This window comes from Ostrinia nubilalis, chromosome 11 (assembly GCF_963855985.1).
Source record: "Ostrinia nubilalis chromosome 11, ilOstNubi1.1, whole genome shotgun sequence".
NCBI classification, from domain to species: domain Eukaryota; kingdom Metazoa; phylum Arthropoda; class Insecta; order Lepidoptera; family Crambidae; genus Ostrinia; species Ostrinia nubilalis.
Genome location: NC_087098.1, coordinates 11536319 through 11553913, shown reverse-complemented (window position 1 = coordinate 11553913; position 17595 = coordinate 11536319). Strand labels below are relative to the sequence as shown.

At 34.6% G+C, this 17595-nt stretch overlaps 3 protein-coding genes across 3 annotated transcripts; 1 reads left to right on the top strand and 2 right to left on the bottom strand.

Moving 5' to 3' along the window:
• Positions 1-2150: 2150 nt before the first annotated feature.
• Positions 2151-11644, bottom strand: LOC135076270 (protein inturned). Its single transcript, XM_063970752.1, has 13 exons — positions 11425-11644; positions 11089-11261; positions 10853-11001; positions 9836-10762; positions 9474-9715; positions 9260-9350; positions 8847-9030; positions 3891-4143; positions 3565-3658; positions 2926-3011; positions 2587-2769; positions 2352-2501; positions 2151-2277 (listed from the first exon to the last, which is right to left on the bottom strand). Exons 1-13 carry the CDS (start codon positions 11523-11525, stop codon positions 2172-2174), a joined length of 2739 nt encoding a protein of 912 aa, XP_063826822.1. The 5' UTR covers positions 11526-11644; the 3' UTR covers positions 2151-2171.
• A 285-nt stretch (positions 11645-11929) lies between these two features.
• On the top strand, positions 11930-15707 carry LOC135076274 (uncharacterized). Its single transcript, XM_063970756.1, has 10 exons — positions 11930-12668; positions 12755-12901; positions 12992-13078; positions 13426-13641; positions 13837-13989; positions 14081-14306; positions 14587-14888; positions 14967-15093; positions 15172-15264; positions 15446-15707. Exons 1-10 carry the CDS (start codon positions 12378-12380, stop codon positions 15499-15501), a joined length of 1698 nt encoding a protein of 565 aa, XP_063826826.1. The 5' UTR covers positions 11930-12377; the 3' UTR covers positions 15502-15707.
• LOC135076275 (uncharacterized) lies at positions 15493-17501 on the bottom strand. The gene is made up of 2 exons (XM_063970758.1): positions 17382-17501; positions 15493-17294 (listed from the first exon to the last, which is right to left on the bottom strand). The coding sequence occupies exon 2, from the start codon at positions 17232-17234 to the stop codon at positions 16401-16403; it is 834 nt and encodes a 277-aa protein (XP_063826828.1). The 5' UTR covers positions 17235-17294; positions 17382-17501; the 3' UTR covers positions 15493-16400.
• Positions 17502-17595: the final 94 nt, after the last annotated feature.

Sequence of the window (17595 nt, the reverse complement as noted above, 5' to 3'; positions counted from 1 at the left end):
TTTGGCTAACATGGCATCCCTAAATTCATTCACACAATAGACAAACGCCAAAATTTTGCGTCACAGTTTTGTTGTAGCGCGAGTTCCGTCCGCCTTTTTTTATAGGTCCATGACTGGCGCTAGAGAAGCTTCAATAAATAAATTGTATAAATCATGGACCTATAAAAAAAGGCGGACGGAACTCGCGCTACAACAAAACTGTGACGCAAAATTTTGGCGTTTGTCTATTGTGTGAATGAATTTAGGGATGCCATGTTAGCCAAAACATTTTACCCATTTATTTTAAGAAAAACATAGATCGGCAGATGTTACTTGGAAATGTAGACAGAATTATTCCGTGCCATTTTAAAAGGATGAAAGGTGAATGCGTTGAGGAAGGCGCGAAATTTTCAATGTTCAAATTTTCTTACATTGTTTGCAAGTCAGTGTGTCAGGGTATGTACATAATGTTGATCAAAAATAATTCACGCAGTTACAAATTACGAATCTTGTGTACATTATAATCATAATCTTATGCATCATCAATATAATATTATTATCTCTGATAGATTTTTTTTAACATACAACCTGACACTGACTTGCAATCAATGTAAGAAAATTTGAATTTTGCAGTTCCACATTTTTGGGAAGGATAAAATTTGCCTATGAAAATATTTCCCATTAAAACACAATTATTATGATAAATTATTTTATTTCAATAGTATGCGTAATAAATAACTAAAAAGTCCTAAAATTATTATTAATTTCCCATATTTCGGGTAATTTTCCCACGTAAATAACTGAGAACACTGGTCTTTGACGTATTATTTTTTCGAGTGAATGACGTTTGATTTCAATTAATTTCAATATTTTAATGTCGGGAAATAAGTGATTGGATTATTATTTTGCCTGTGAAATGTGATTCCTTAATTTTTGTTTGTTCGAACAGAACGGTTTTTACACAATTTCATCACACAAGACATGTCGTATTCGTGTTGTTTTTTCGCTGCTTAAATGTGTCAACTGTGTGAAGTTTGCACTCGAAGTGGTGTATCAGGGTGTGAATGTGTGCGAGCCGGCCTGTACGTACAGGCAAGCTGGTGTATCCTAATGTCACAGTATTTTGTTGATGAGAATCCGTCCGACTTTTTTTATAGGTCCATGGTATAAATGTTACGGTTAATGTGATAAATTAAAAATTATTAATAATAACCGGTTATTATAAATAATTACCGACAGTCGCGGTAAAAGTGATAAATTAATCCCATTTAACAGTGATTATTTAATAATTCAACCTTAGTAGGTACTAACAAATTTCATAAAAGAGAACAACATCTTGTGTACGTGCTCGTGTAGGTACAGCCAAACTTTTGAACGTTTTGATATCATATATTAATATAATTTGGCATAATGAGTTTTTAATGTTTCTTGCATAATATTACTTTTCCATGATGCCTATAACATAATGTTTTGATTTAAAGTGAAAAATAGGTTAAGGTGCGGCGGGGGTGGCCCTTGGGCCACCCCTAAGCCGCCTATTTAGTTTTATACACACATAAATGACCTCATATTAATCACATTTACCAGATCATGCGGTGATTATTCATAATAACCGGCGATTATTCATAATTTTCACATTTATCACTTTGACCGTAACATAAATATAAATCAACATAATAATTACTAATTAAGTCCCTCTCTGTTATAATCTGGTTTTAAAGCAAAGCGACCAAAAATATTGTGCATTGGCTTTCGTAAATATACGAACCAAAATCGAGCAAGTTGATTCGTTTCACAACCATTGAGCAACAACCGGTGCGCCATCTATACCTTGTTTTATTTAGCGCTTAAAGCAGAACGTATTTTCTACCAATATCCCTTCAATATTCACAAAAAATGTTTTCAGTTTTAACTGTGTTTGTAAATCGCTTTGTTTGTAATGTTATTTCTTACGATGCTATTAGTAGCATCGTAAGAAATAAATTGGGTACTTGCTTCATGCATGACTGTTATAAATTACTATCTGGTAGAAAGTGCGGGAAATTGGTAAATTAGGATATTTTTTACTAAATTAAGCCCTTGGCAGGTTTGGTTAGCCAGTAAAGTCAGTAGGGATTTGTAGTCATATCGTAACTGAAAATGCGTTTGTTCATATAAAATAGACTTTTTATATTGAGTACATATTAATAATATTATTCTAGATATGATAGTAAATACGCCACTTCAGTCAGATCCTGAGGAACAGATTCGTGATAGCACACATATAATTCTCTTGGCTCTGGTTCGCTGAAAACACGCCTGTAAAATACACAAAATTAATTAATAACGTCTTAAAAATACACACAGTTTATTAAAAAATAAAATAATACTACCCAACAGCCCAAAACTGGAATGACTCATTTTTCTTGTTGATTCCACACTGGCTCAGAATACTGGGCGGTGTTTGAAATAACATTCCATATTCTTTTACAGCGATAAGAATTTTATTTAACGGATTAGCCGGCGCGTGATTCGTTTTAAACCTGTAATTAGATAAGTTCCAATTAAAACATAAATTACTGAATCAACTTCTTAAAAAACTACACAATAATATTTTGATGTCATCACCTTATATTGTGTTGCAATAATTCATGTATTTTTGTGCAGGCTGCCCTGAAAGATTTGATGATGTGTGAATATAACACATTATTGGCTTGGACCTCAATATTTTTCACGGGAGCAATCAGAACACCCTTTGCTGACTCTAGCTGAATAAAGTGAAATAACACGTTCTCTTCGCCAGCTGTTATTCTGGAACAAATATTTTTGTATAAATGACAATAGATACGTTACGAGCGGTTTCTATTTAAAAGCTTTTAATCAATTATAGCCTTCTGATTTTATTATTAGTTCATTTCAGTGTTAGTACACTCAGTTGCTCAAAACTAAGGAATAATAATCACAAACCTGTGAGTAGTCACTTGATCAATTTCATTTAGCAAGGATTTTCTTATGTCAGACACATCAATGCTACTGCTTGCTCTGCTGCCTTCCTGAAAAAGGTAACTTAGATTGTCTTAAACTGTCTTTTAATAACCTTAAAATAAACGTCAATGAAACCTTGACTTATCTAATGAATAAACGTTTATCTGGCCATCAAAGAGGCAAATACATTTATTCCTCAGATACGGTCGTTATTCGTCAAATAGAGCCTATTTGACGATTGAAAAATGCAATATTTTGTTATCTGTCAAATAAACACTATCTGACTGTTTATCTGAAGATTGAAAAATCGGCCCTTAAATGATTTTTGACCTTGTTTATTACTCGTAGAATTTCCAAACTTATGTGACAGAGCAGGACCATATTATTGTAATATGAACAGATGACCAGTGGAGCAGAATAGTTCTCGAGTGGCGACCACGGCACGGAAGAGTGAATAGGCAAGCCTCCTACTCACTCGATGGACCGACAACCTTATGATGAGTGAAGGTTGCAGAGGGCACCTGGATGCGAGCAGCGCAAGACGGATCGTTGTGAAAATCCTTGGGGGAGTAATCCAACGGTGGAAGTCCTTTAGTTGAAACGACAATGTGTTATTATCACCTGTCTATCCCAATCCGAGTCGGATCCAGACGAATCTCTACGATTCCTTTCGCGGTCCGCTCTTCTGCCTTGGACTCTGTCGTCACTGATTTCACTGAAAAAAACATAATAACATTTGTTATTTTAAAATAAGTCGTTATTGATGTCATCAAGAGGAATTTAATGACGCGCTGCCGCATTCGAAACGCTACTACGCTCTCGGCAAGAGAAAAGTCTGACTGAAAAAGAGTCATATATGACGCTTTCTCACTATTTACTGTAAATAATAAATTTCAGTTGTGCCGGTATTTTAGGAGGCACATAATAAAAAAATATTTTCAAAATACCTATTGCTCTTCAAACTGTTAGAATCCTCTGAATAACTGATATCCAGATTGCTGGAGTGCCTATACTGCTTCTGCGGTGCACTGTACCACTGGTTATACAAGCTGTGATGGCTGCCGAAGTTGCTAGTAGAGTTATCGCTGGTACTTGTACCAATGTTTATTTGTTCAGACGAACTGTGACGCTTCTTCATTTCTGACTGGAACTTTGGAAGCTTTAGAGTCGAAGTTTTTAGTGTACCCTCAGATTTGTAATCTGAAAAGATAACATACTTTTTATGAGCAGTTGTTACGCGTTTTTTCAAACATTTATAGCAGCACAAACGTATAACGTCATTTGTTTTCTTTACTCATTGTTGAGAACCAACAAAAGAGTTTTTAATGTTTTTTTACTTTTTCTTACAAACAAAATAAAATCAACTTCTTCACTTTGACAGCTCAAGAAAGTTGTTTTATTAATACATTTTTATCCATATTTTAATTCAATAATTCATACACATACAATAATTAATTTATGTCATAAGCAACATAAATTTGGTGCCGAAACCCATACATCATTTACATTGGTTTTTTTGTGTGCTGCTGGAAAATTATCCCGAGGGCCAACGCCGGCATAGTTGCCGATTGCAGTAGATAATTATGGCTACCCAGGTTTGTGGTGACACTAACCAAAAAACCAAGCTTTTACAAGGGCAGTGCAAGGCCGCTATAACACGATGTGTTACTTTTTTGGACAAAAAGTCAGACCCGAGTGTGTTCGAGTTGACGAACAGAAGGAAAGCAGTAGAAAAAGCGTTCGCGCGCTACCACCAGCTGGCGGACGAGGCCATTCTGCAAGGCCAGGAGGTGTTGGACGGTGACGAGGAGTTCGAGGACCGCTATTACGATGTCCTCTCCCGGATCGACGCTCTTCTGGACCGCCGCAGCAGTGCTTCGCCGCTGGGGTTTGCGAGTGCCGTGGACGCTTCGACGCCGCTGTTCGAGACCACGAGGCTGCCTCCGATAGAAATCCAATCGTTCGATGGTAACAACATCTGTATATACAAGCCATTCATGGAGCTTTTCATGGAATTAATAGGCAGAAACTGTAAGTTATCCAATGTACAAAAATTATATTATTTAAAGGGTTATTTAAAGGGCGAGGCTTTGAATCTTGTAAATAATTTGCCTCTCATAAACCAGTCGTATGATGATGCTATTGCTTTGTTGAATAGGAGATACGACACTAAGGGACTAATGATTAAAACGCATATTAGTGCTATTTTAGATCTGCCTAGTATTACGCGTGGCACTGCCCAGGACATCCGTTCCTTAGTGTCACAGATTTCACAGCAAATGAGCGCGCTACGTAGTTATGATGAACCTGTAGAAAGTTGGGACTCCATATTGGTTTGCGTTATGATGAAAAAATTAGATTCACTGACTGTAAGATTGTTTAATGTAGAGCAGGACTTTCGTAGCATGCCCAGTATAGAGTCGCTGTTGAGTTTTTTAGAAAGACGTGCTATCTCGCTCGAGGCTAGCTCGGCTTGTGACACGAGCCGTACAGAAAGACCTTCGTCGATGTCTTTTCATATTCCAACATGTAATACAAAACCTAATCCAAAGTGTAATAATGCAAAATCAAGAATGATTCCTTGTTTATTGTGTAAAAATGACTATCACAAATTGTACAAATGCCCTACTTTTTTATTGATGACTAATTCAGAAAGGCTTTCATATGTAAATAATTACAATTTATGTAAAATATGTTTAAATAAGCATGCACAAAAATGTAGATACAATTTTACATGTTACTTATGCAAAGAGAATTCGCATAATTCTTTAATACATAATAGCTCATTTGTACAATTAAAACCTGTACATATTAATTCATTGCATGCATCCAACACTGTAAATAATAATTCATGTGAATGTGAATCTGTACATACTGATACAAATAATAATACAAAAATTTTGTTTCCCACTGCTTATTCACACAGGCAAAATAATATGCCTCATGTCATCAAGACTGTATTAGACTCAGGGAGTCAAACTTCATTTTGTAATCAGGCCTTGGTCGTCGTGCCAGGTCTTCATGCAAAAACTTTTCATTCTTTGGGTCAAAGACGGGGTCTAAGTGACTCTGATCCACTCTACACTAATAAGTTGGACTCTAGACCAAAATAAGTCTCATCTTTATGTAAATTTAATTGCTTTTACATTTTATTATCTTTTTATTTTTATACAAAGGAGGAAGCCTGAACCAAGTTTTGTTATTTACATTAGCTTATTAATTTCAATTTCCAAAACCAATAATAATTATTTCATTGTTTATACTTCATTACTTTCGTATTAATGCTAAGTGTTGTGTGTTTCATTGTTTATGTTAAAATCGCATACCTACTATTCGACAATTTAATGTTAAAATTTAGGTTTCATGATTGTTTTGATTTATACACATGAAAATGTTGTCTTTCATAATTGTATTTTAAGAGTACATTGCGAGTTCAGTTATTTTAATTATAAGTTTTTATGCATTGATTGTTTAATACAAATAACTTTTATTCTAGTGCGTGTTGCATTTCGCGCGCGAGACTATGTTGAGAACCAACAAAAGAGTTTTTAATGTTTTTAGGGTTCCGTACCTCAAAAGGAAAAAACGGAACCCTTATAGGATCACTTTGTTGTCCGTCCGTCCTTCTGTCAAGACCCTTTATCTCAAGAACGCGTGAACGTATCAAGCTGAAATTCACATGAAATACTCAGGTCTATTGTCCCTTTAAGCTGTGAAAATATCAAACTTCTAAGCCAAGCCAATCAAAAGATACAGCCGATTATGTCGATATTTTCAACAAATTTTCGACACTCGCAAAGGAATCAAAACCTACAGGATACTTCCCGTAAACTCAGAATCTTGAAATTTGGCATAAAGCATTGTCATATAATGCAAATATAGGAAAAATTGCGAAAATTACATTTTTTTAGTTATATAATATAATAAAAATATTTTAATAAAATGAAACTTACTACCTTATTTCTCACGAACGAATAAAGGTATCAAATTGAAATTTATACCAAATACCTAGATCTATTGTCCCTATAAGAAGTAAAAAAATCAAACTTCTAAGTTAACGCGATCAAAAGATACAGCAGTTTATACCGACACCTTAGACGAATTTCCGTCACACGCTAGGGAATCAAAACCTACAAGGTACTTCCTGTGAACTCAGAATCTTGAAATTCGGCACGAAGCAACGTTATATAGTACAGATAAAGGAAAAATTGCGAAAATGATAAATTTGAAGTTATATAAAATTTAAAATATTATTTTTGCTTACATGACATAAAATATTTTTTTAATAATTATAAACTTACTACCTACCCTTTTTCACATGAACGCGTAGAGATATTAAAGTTGAAATTCATATCAAACACTTCTTAAATCTAATTGCCTCTAAACTGTGAGAAATTCTAAATCAACGCAAAAATTCAAAACGCTGAGGTAGGTACCTACCTATAATGCAAATATAGGAAAAATAAATAAATAAAAAATAATCATACCGCATATTTTTTTTTTATAAAACTCCGGACTTTGACGTAATTTTGGTTTAAGTGAAATGAATGGTGTCCATTGGCATAGCTACAGGTTTTACCTTAGAATACTTGTTTTATATTTGTAGATAGTTACCCTGCCTAAAAAAAAACCCTAGCTACGCCAAAGCTAGCGTTATTTGATAAGGATCAGATATAAACACAAAATAATCTTGCGTGCATACCAATGTTATTTATACCATTTTGCAAGGGGAAAGGGATTTGTGGTTAGCCCTGACTACTTAAGGACAGGAAAAAATCAAATGATACCGCGAGCTAACTACGAACAGCGCCATCTATTGACAACCGTGCGAACTACGTAGTGTCGTTGCTCGGTGATAGGTGTTGCTGATTGCAGCTCATTGTTACAATACTTTTTATTAAAATCGGATTTTATTCCGGAGGTTTTACAATTTCTTACTACTTTCGCAAATCATTACAAATGAAGAAAGGAATTTACGGTGTGGTACCCTCAATGTACAATTAGATTTCGAGCGATACCACTTTTGGGCATTCTCCTTTTAAGTAGTTACTTTCCCCATTATAATGTTATGAATTTCATTTTGCAATAAAAATACCATAGTTATGACTCGATTGTCGTAATGAACGAACTTTGTAAACCTTGCAGGTTTGTACGGAACCCTCGGTGCGCGAGTCCGACTCGCACTTGGCCGGTTTTTTTACTTTTTCTTACAAACAAAATAAAATCAACTTCTTCACTTTGACAGCTCAAGAAAGTTGTTTTATTAATACATTTTTATCCATATTTTAATTCAATAATTCATACACATACAATAATTAATTTATGTCATAAGCAACACTCATTTCAAAACAATTGAAAATCTAATTTTATAGATGACTAGCGGCCGCCCGCGACTTCGTACGCGTGGATCCTGTTTTACCCCTTACCTACTTACTGGGTGGAGTTTTGTAAAATCCGTTCTTAGTGAGCACCTACATTCTTAAAGGAACCCCCATGCAAAATTTGAGACTCTTGTAGTTTCTGAGATTTCGTGATGAGTGAGTCAGTCAGTCAATCAGTGATAAGGTTTACTTTTGTGTGCCTTAAAATAAAAGTATTAAACCTTTGTTTGTCACCATAACTCTATGTTGTCACCTGTCATCCGCTTTGCAATGGAGGGAAGTCGAGCCTTAATTTCGAACTCCTCCTATGTTCTTCTGATTAATTTCGTTGCGGGTCCAATGACAGTTTAACTTTCCCCCGGGACAAACTTGACCTTCATTGGTTGGGTTTTTGTGGTGGTCAAGCTGTAGATACTGGCTACACAGGAGTTGCAGTGGTGGGAACGAGAGGTGGGAATAGTCCCGTGCCTAAAAAGTATTGGTAAACTATGTCATAATTAATACCCATTTGTTGAAACTTACTGCTGTTATCTCGTATTTTCTTGCCAACTTTCGTCAGATACTCTGGAGACGTCTCCAGCTGAGGCATCGTGTTTGATGAGAACCACGACACTAAGTACTTGTTCAAGCCCACATCGTATAGCAGGTCTAAGCAGCTTTCACATTCTTCTACGTAGAAAGGCGATGGTGGCGTTATTCCAGTAGCCTGCAATTTGAGATAGGAATACCGAGTGTGGTGTGGTGTGGATGACACAGGAATTATAGCCCATTAACAAAGGAACTATTGTAGACCAGAGAATGAAGCGGAAATCTATCGACGCTATGCTATGATCTATTGCGTTGTGTATGGGGGCTGAATGGGTTTGTTATTTCTTCCGAATCTTGGTGTTCGCGCTAAAAACTGATAAAACAAGTTTACGTTAGCTGATACTCACATCTTCTGTGCATCCACCTGCTTCCATCAAAGTGGCTAAGAGGAAATGACCCCTGCCCACTAAAAGCAGAAACCATCGCCCGTCAGGTATTCTGAAAGGGGATATGTTATATTATCTAATGTTAAAAATATGTGGGTTCCTATTTGTAACGAAAATGCTTAAGCAAGTAATCAACTGCTTAACTGTGAATGTTACTTGTATGTGTGTTATTTACCTGAATTCATTCCCATCATTTTTATTTTGTTTTCTATGTTCACTGATAAAAACTTCTTTCCATAGCACCAGTTTCTCCAATTCCTTTTCAACACTTAATCTGAGTATTCCAGTCAGTTTTAAATAGGCATTAATTTCTTTTAAGTCATCATCCTGCAAATGTGAACTTAACAAGTGGCCTGAGTAATATAAACAAGACCCAATCACTGTGTACAGTCTTTGAAAATGCTCCACATCATCAGTCTGCAATAAAAGAATAATTAATTAATTTTATAAAAAAATAAATCAATAAGATTTATTCCTTATTCTGTTCCCAGAATTTTCTGGATTCTATTTTATTTAGAAAAGGCCTATGTTACATACCCATTCTCGATAATCAGCAGCCTCCAATTCTGTGATTGCATCATCAATTTGTACTTTAACTTCCAAGGGCAAAGTCACAGCATGAGCAGCTAGCAAATCCTCAACATTTGTGACACTCAAAGCAGTCTTATTTTCAGAACTATTCCTCATACCAACAAGTGATGTTACAAAGATCAGAGAAAATAAGCTGTCCAATTTATCCACATTATTAGGCTTGGTAAAACAACTTTTTAAAGACCCATACAATAGATCTAAAATCCTGACAATATTTTTACAAATTCTTGTTGTAGCAAATAGGTCTACTTCTTTATTAGGAAATGCAATCAGCAATAAGTCACTATAGTATGATGTGTATGAAACATTTATGAGTGTGCCATTGTGCAGAACTGTTGAAGTGATTGGCTCACTAGTGCCTAATGATTTAGGAGCCAAATGGTTGAGTGTGATATATGCACCTCTAGTATTATACAAAAAGTTCTGATTAAATGGTCTAGGATAGCAATACAGTACCCCTTTATCATCATTACTGTTGTATTCAACATCATTGCAACAGATGTATAATATCGAACACATAGAGTCCTTTAAATACTGAGTGAGAGAATTATCTGGTATATTTTTCATAGTAAGCAATTTGTCTATTCCAATATGAAAATCTCCAGATGGAATTTGGAATGTTAATTTTGGGCTGCAATGATCTTCAGCTACTCTTTGTAAGATGTTGTTGATATTATAAGAGTTTACATCTATTCCATTTATTTTTTGTAAATAGTATCCTTTTTTTACTCTTGGTAAATAAATGGCTCTGGATTCTACCAAGAAATCTGCAACTATCAATGTTTTGCCATCAGGATGAGTTTCTAAGCTCAATCCAAATAATTTTTCAATTTGGCAGTTTTTTTCACTTGCAAAGATCATATTTTTGCTGACCTGAAAATTGATTTTGTTGAAATTAAAGTATTGGAACATTAGGAAAGTTTCACTTAGAAAGTCAGAAGTGACCACTTATATTTTACTTACCTGTATAACAATGAACTTGTTATTATCTTCTGCAAGGATGTTTTTATATTGTGCCTGTGCAGCGGATGTACCACCAGCATCTTTCTTTTGTCCATTATTACTTTCTAAGTTCTTTGCTCTCTTCACTTTTAATGCCTTGAATATTCTTCCTGAAAAAGTTAAAAGTTTATAAGTATACTTACTAATATAATTAAATATACAACTATATTAATGAAATATAGCTTTAACTGTATTACCTTTTGTGGAACGTCTGGTGGAAGACCGCTTGAAATTATTCCTCAACTTAAAAGTTTCACAGTTCTCTAAAAGTGGAGATTTTGCATCATTCCCTGCTTCATCGTTGGGCTTGATTTTTATATAAAATAGTTCACCATCTTCTCCTACATCGGAATCCCATTCAGGTACAGAACTATAAATATTTTAAGTTAAGATTAGGACCTAAAATATGTAAACTGTACATGTACACAGAGATGTGATTAAATATGTCAAAGGGTGTGGATTTATAAGCGTAACATTATTACATTGTTTAACGGATCATACTCTGATTTACGCTGAATTTAAACAAAAGTTACCTTTCAGAATCCGAGTATTTCGAGTCGTCCGAAGAGTTAGTCCAATCGTTATCTGAATCACATGGACTTTCGTAACTTATTTTGCTTTTATAGTTATTCATGCTTATTTAAAATCATTCCAGTAAAGTAAACTAGTTTATAATAAACATACAAATTACTGGAAATACTATAAAAAAATAGCAAGAAACTTTGCAACAAGTTTCACGCGAAATGTAAACAAAAAAAGCGTCGCAATTTGACAGCGGAACTGACATTGACAATCATTGACAGCAAATTAACCACAGATTATCATACATGCAAATACCGAAGCCCATTATATACCCAATGCCCAATCACGATGAAACTTCCCCTTTTGGTTCCCTTCCTCCTCTGTTATCGAGGTGACTCGTTGACCATAACCATAACTTTTGGAAGTTGAAATCACTGAGCTTGAAAGGAATACCATGTCATTGTGTATAATCTTTACTAGGTATTTAAAACCTTAATTAAGTACTAACCTAGTGACAAAGCGCGATCACAATGCCAGTAAATCACATGGCATTATCTACCAGTCAACATATTTTTGAGCAATAAATGTAATAATTAGGTAATTATAGTTGGACGGAATTGAGAATGGTCTCAAAATTACCATTTTTATTGATTTTTATTTTCGTAAACCAGAAAAACGAAAAACGTAGACAAAAGCTTCAGTTAGAAGTTGCTCCAGAAACTTTGTCAGAATTTTATCTTTTATCTGACTGACAGACTGACAGATCTCTATTTGGCACAAAATTCAAAAATGGCAAAATTGAAAAATGTTATTTAAAATATTAATTTAACTTTAAAAATGACTAAAGTAAATTGATAACTCCACCTCAACGATGTAAAAACTTGTTTCAATGTTATGCCTGCTTTTTAAGTTTTTCTGCAAATTCAACGCTGAAACCACAGTTCAGCCCAAGTAGTATTTCATTATGTTAATGGACCTTGAAGCTTACGAGACAGATGATGAGTCTACGTATTCATTCACAAATGTTCAAAATGAGAGGAGTTCTGGGGAGCAAGCTAAAGTTAAGGAAAGTGATTTAGGTGACTACCTGGACCCAGACCTTACCCTTGCGTGCCAGACGAAGAAGGCTGATCCATTCTGTGTGCGCTCGCGTCCAGCGTCGTCGAAGAAAGTGGACAACGAGCAGAAAGCCATAGATGCTATTAACTGCTCTCAATGTAAAGATTCTGCGGAACAGCTATATCATGTCAACTATGTATGTTATTTTAGAAAACCATTCCTTAATTTACACGTTTTAAGTGTAATTTTCCGCACAGGCAATTAATCCATCATTTGTTCTAGGATACTATATTAAAACTCAAAGAAAGCACAAGGAAGCTGCTTTGTGTTCTAGAAGAGATACAATCCAAAACACACGCTAAGAATTTTAATCCCAACGATGCCTTCAACTTGAGTAAACTTTTGAAACCTATCCCCCAATCAAATGAGGTTCGTGATTCAATTTTGTACTTACGTATGCCGAAAGTTCTGTCGAACAGTTAGAACTTAATCCTAAAAGCCATCAAAAATTAATTACAGTTGCCGTCCGTCACTGATGTAATCGGAGCTAACGCAATAAAAAAACTTGAAGCACAAGCCAAAACTTTGGATTCAATTTACATACAGGTATAACTTTATCACGATATTACAGGTGTCCTAAAATAGATGAAGCCAAGACGAATAGACGCATCGAACAAGCCTATTTCTTAGGCCCTAATTAATTGGACATACTTAATCAGCCTTGCTACATGCGTCTAATGGTGCGTTCACACTGGGCGAACGAGCTCGCGCGGCAAACTTGACATCCTGCTCACCCTGCTCTTGCTTGGAGCAGGATGTCGAGTTTGCCGCGCGAGCCCGTTCGCCCAGTGTGGACGCACCCTTAAGCCAATGTAGGTACTTCCGTGTCCGGTGTGCAGTGTGTGTGTCGCGCTAATTTTGGCACATCCTGTATATATTGATGAATTTTCCAGGAAGAAGAAGACGACTGTTCAATATACAAAAGGCTGACTAGAAAGTGTCACTGTATGAACCAACACGAGTACAATGACTTCATCATACACTTCAACGAAGACACGAAGTACCGCACCAGTATGGCGGGAGAAATCATCAAGAACTTGCGAATACTCAAAAAGTTTCTGTACATGAATGGAGGATACACTAAAAATGCGCTTTTATTTTTAAATGAAGTAAGTGCATTCAGTTTTAAAACGAATGCTTCGTTTTCTGTGCCAGCGTGCTATCGTGCGTTGCGCGGAATAGCTTTGAACGTAGTTGATCCCGGATTCGATTTCTGGTTTGGTCAAAATCGGATTTAGGCTTTATTGTTTGGTAACTGGATGTTTGTTTAGATGGCTACCTATTTATGGGTTCGTTTTCTACAGGGTCTTTCAGATTGCTCGCACACTGAAAAAGTTGAAATAACCCAAGGCTGCGCCCATGCTGATTTATGCAACGTATTCGATGAGCATTCCATAGTTGTAAATTACATTTCGTGGCCATGTAAAAACGACTATTATGGAGATGCTGTAACTCAGGTAAGAAAAAATTTAATGAAGTCGGTATAAATAGTACGAGAAGACTTTTCTAGTTCTAGTTTTGGAATAAAACTCTACACGAATATTTCAGGCATTAACAGCTGGATTTCTTTATAAGCTTGCGCAGCTTGAAGAAGGAAGAAGATACTTAAATTTCAGTTCAAAGGTTTCTAACGATATTAAGAAAGTCATCAGAAAAAAGTCTGCGTTTATAGAATTCGAGACGGTAGAATCTCTAAATGCCACCCTAAACTTGTTGAATCCACCGTTGAGTCAGAATATAAATGTAACCTACTACTGCAAGCCAATTGATGAAGGTAAACAAAAGAAGTTTATTACCAGGACCCAAAGCGAGGGCCGCACTTGGCCTCAAAGTCAAACTACACTTTTCTTAGGCCACGATCAAAGCAGATTTGATATTAGACATAAGTCTTGCCAAGCAGACTATATTGACGAAATTTGAACACCGTACGAAACATTAGAAAATTGTTATGTATTTTGGAGTGCTTGTAACATAGTTTAGGTAAAGAAATCATATGAATAAGGTTAATCACTTTCAGCGAATGTTACAACTTTTACGGAGATCCTTATTTTTAGGTGTTGGAAAGAAAACAGTGCACACTTTGGTACAATATCGGCAGTTCATGACATTAGACGAAGTTTTTACACATTTGGAACTTTTGCACAATATGAGCAACCGAGAATCGGGGAAGTTCGAACTGATGTCGTTTTTACCAACTTTACTGCTTTTGTTCAAGCGACTGCTCTTGGAGTTCGATAACAGTGAAATGAACATATTAGTGACGAATATACTGAATAACGTTGTATCCAAAAATGTAGTTAAAGAAAAGGATTCGGATTCGCCTAAAACTCTTATAATCGCTGACACAGCAACTGAGGTAATAAACATACCATTTAAATAATTTCTCCACGATTATAAATATTTTTTAGAAATCTATTCAATATTTTACTTTCAGCCTATTCAAATGAAGACTCAGACATCCCAAATTCCGATAAAGAAAGGTAATACAAGAAAAACTAACAAATCAAAATTATGTTTGGGTATAACTCCTCATAAATTCCGAAACCCTTCAAAACGCAAAGGTAAGCCATTATAGGATAAGACTTTTTACGTAAAAACAAGATAAGTAATATTGTGTACTTAATACTTATTTTCTTTAGTTTCAGAGCGTCAATCTGCCCATCCTGAACCTCCATCAGTTTCTAATTTTGATGCTTCAGGATTACTCAGTAGATCCAGAAAGTTCAGTAGAGGTAATATTAAACTTCTTTCAAATAAACTGTTCAAAGTAACATTTAGAACCATTAAGCATTTCATACATCATAAAAAACGTAATTTATAATTTTCAGAATTTGTTGGAATTATTCCCAATAATTTGATCATTTAACTGGTTCTGGAAACATCATTAATATCGATTTTTATTCTATTTTTCAGATGTAAGAAGTTCTGTAATAGTGGTCCCCATTGAAGAAAAAATCGAATTATTATAGAACAAATTATACATGTATTTACTCAAAGTAAAAAGAAAAGCATATCACAAACAAACAAATTGCTAAAGTAACAAGTATAAAATCTAAAGTCTAATAAACTCATAATATAAGTCAGTCACTCATAATCTAAGGGTACTGTGTAAACCCAGGGTCTCTGGCATAATCAATAAATTATACCAGATTGTGATAAATCATACCAGGGTGTACATAGTTCCATAGTTTTCAAAATTTGGTATTAAATTTCACAAGCACTTTAAATTACTATTAGACAACACCCAACAAAAAATAAATAAATAATAATTATAATATCTAATAAGGACAATATTAACAGTCAAAATACATCCAAATAATCTATTGAGTGTCACTATGTAATTTTAAGTATAAAATTTAAATAAATTACCAATAACAATAATACATTTCTTTACTGTATAATATGCAAATAGTTTTATTTATTATTTTACAAATTATTACAAAAATGTTTTATTTTAGAAAAGAGAAAGTGATGTATCATAATTTATAGCTTTTTTCTGCTTTAGCTTTGAATATTTGGTTAGTACAAAAACTGAAGGAATGTTAAATGGGAATTTGTAACTTTGTTACCAGCTATGAGAAAAATTATACACATTTTTGTAAAATTTTTTAACCAAGCACCAATCTATTGAAATTCATTATTGCCCAATACCTATATGATATTTTATCCATAAATTATATTTAATGCATTGTATTGTAATATAACTATGATAACCTTCATGATGCAAGCTGAAATATGAAGTTACAATTGATACCTACATTAAATGCTAGTGGAACCCTTTAAATGCAATACAAATCATTTTATGAATGATTAATATAAAAATAAAAATGTATTCTTAATATCAAGTACTTAGTACAAAAATTCAAAATCAATCAAACTGTCCATCGTCATTGAAGTGGCTACTGCGATGTTGATAGCGCTGGTTATAAGCAATGCTGCGTTTATTCGGTGGAACTGGATTGCTTGGCTTGAAGAACATAGCCAACAATATGTAAAATCCTCCAACTATTTTACTGAAGAAGTCTAACAAACCCAGAAACATGGGTGTAGAATTTTTTATCAGTATTGACATTTCTCTTATCAATGCCAAAATAAAGTTTCCTAGGAAGTTCACAAATGCAGTACTTCCAGTAAATATTGCTATTATAAAAGCAAACAAAAAGGTCACAAATTCTTTAACATTACTGATGGATAAAGCACTCTTTAATGTTACAACTATATCATTGTAAGTCTCACTCAATGTTTCAACACTGCTATCTGGTTTTGTGTCATTCGCTTCTTTGATTTTCTTTATGCTTGATCTAGTTAGTAATGGTTCAATCTCCAAAAATGATTCTGAAATATACCTGATGCATTTTAGGCTTACCATAATTTCCACATCTCTGAATTTAATACTTTTGATTTGAAACCAAAAAGGTCCGAATGGTTGGTTTTCTATCTCCGTACAAAGACACAAACCGGACGTGTTGATCTCCAGTGTTTCAGACTCCGCGATACCTATCCAAGTATTAGGGTATGCAGACCTTAAGGAGTACTGGGCTTCTACTAAATCTCTCTTCAACTCGACTTCGGCGGCACTCACTAATATAATATCACGGTATCCAATCTTCTGGTCAATTAAACGCCTTTCAATGTAACGGCCTAAGAAAATGCGAGCCTTCAATAACTCTTTGACGAAATGTTTAGCCTTTGCTGTTTCCATGTCGTCTTGGCTATCAATATGGGATGACGCCACTGAAGATGAGTTGAATGATGAGGTTTGCTGTAAACGGCTCATTTTTATTATAAAAATACTTTTGAGGAAATAACAAACAACAAAACAAACAGATGACACATAAAAGAATCTTACTATTTTAACGTTCCGTGAAAAACGACCAAGACGACAATTTTATTTGACAAAGAAATTTTATTATGATTAAATTACATTTCTTTGACAATTTTTCATGTTTTTCTAACACGAGAAACAATTTTCTACGAAAAAGCTTTCATTTTGATACATTTCAATCACAATTTCAACGTATATTTAATTTTATAAATTTTTACATTAATCGTTTAAATAATAA

Excerpts from the sequence above, each read along its gene's own strand:
- LOC135076270 (XM_063970752.1), bottom strand. The coding sequence starts at position 11,525 with ATGAATAACTATAAAAGCAAAATAAGTTACGAAAGTCCATGTGATTCA. Across the intron at positions 9,351-9,473 it reads AATGATGGGAATGAATTCAG|AATACCTGACGGGCGATGGT; the intron begins GTAAATAACACA and ends ATCCCCTTTCAG. Across the intron at positions 2,770-2,925 it reads GATCAAGTGACTACTCACAG|AATAACAGCTGGCGAAGAGA; the intron begins GTTTGTGATTAT and ends TATTTGTTCCAG.
- LOC135076274 (XM_063970756.1), top strand. The coding sequence starts at position 12,378 with ATGTTAATGGACCTTGAAGCTTACGAGACAGATGATGAGTCTACGTAT. Across the intron at positions 12,902-12,991 it reads CTATCCCCCAATCAAATGAG|TTGCCGTCCGTCACTGATGT; the intron begins GTTCGTGATTCA and ends AATTAATTACAG. Across the intron at positions 13,642-13,836 it reads CGCTTTTATTTTTAAATGAA|GGTCTTTCAGATTGCTCGCA; the intron begins GTAAGTGCATTC and ends CGTTTTCTACAG.
- LOC135076275 (XM_063970758.1), bottom strand. The coding sequence starts at position 17,234 with ATGGAAACAGCAAAGGCTAAACATTTCGTCAAAGAGTTATTGAAGGCT.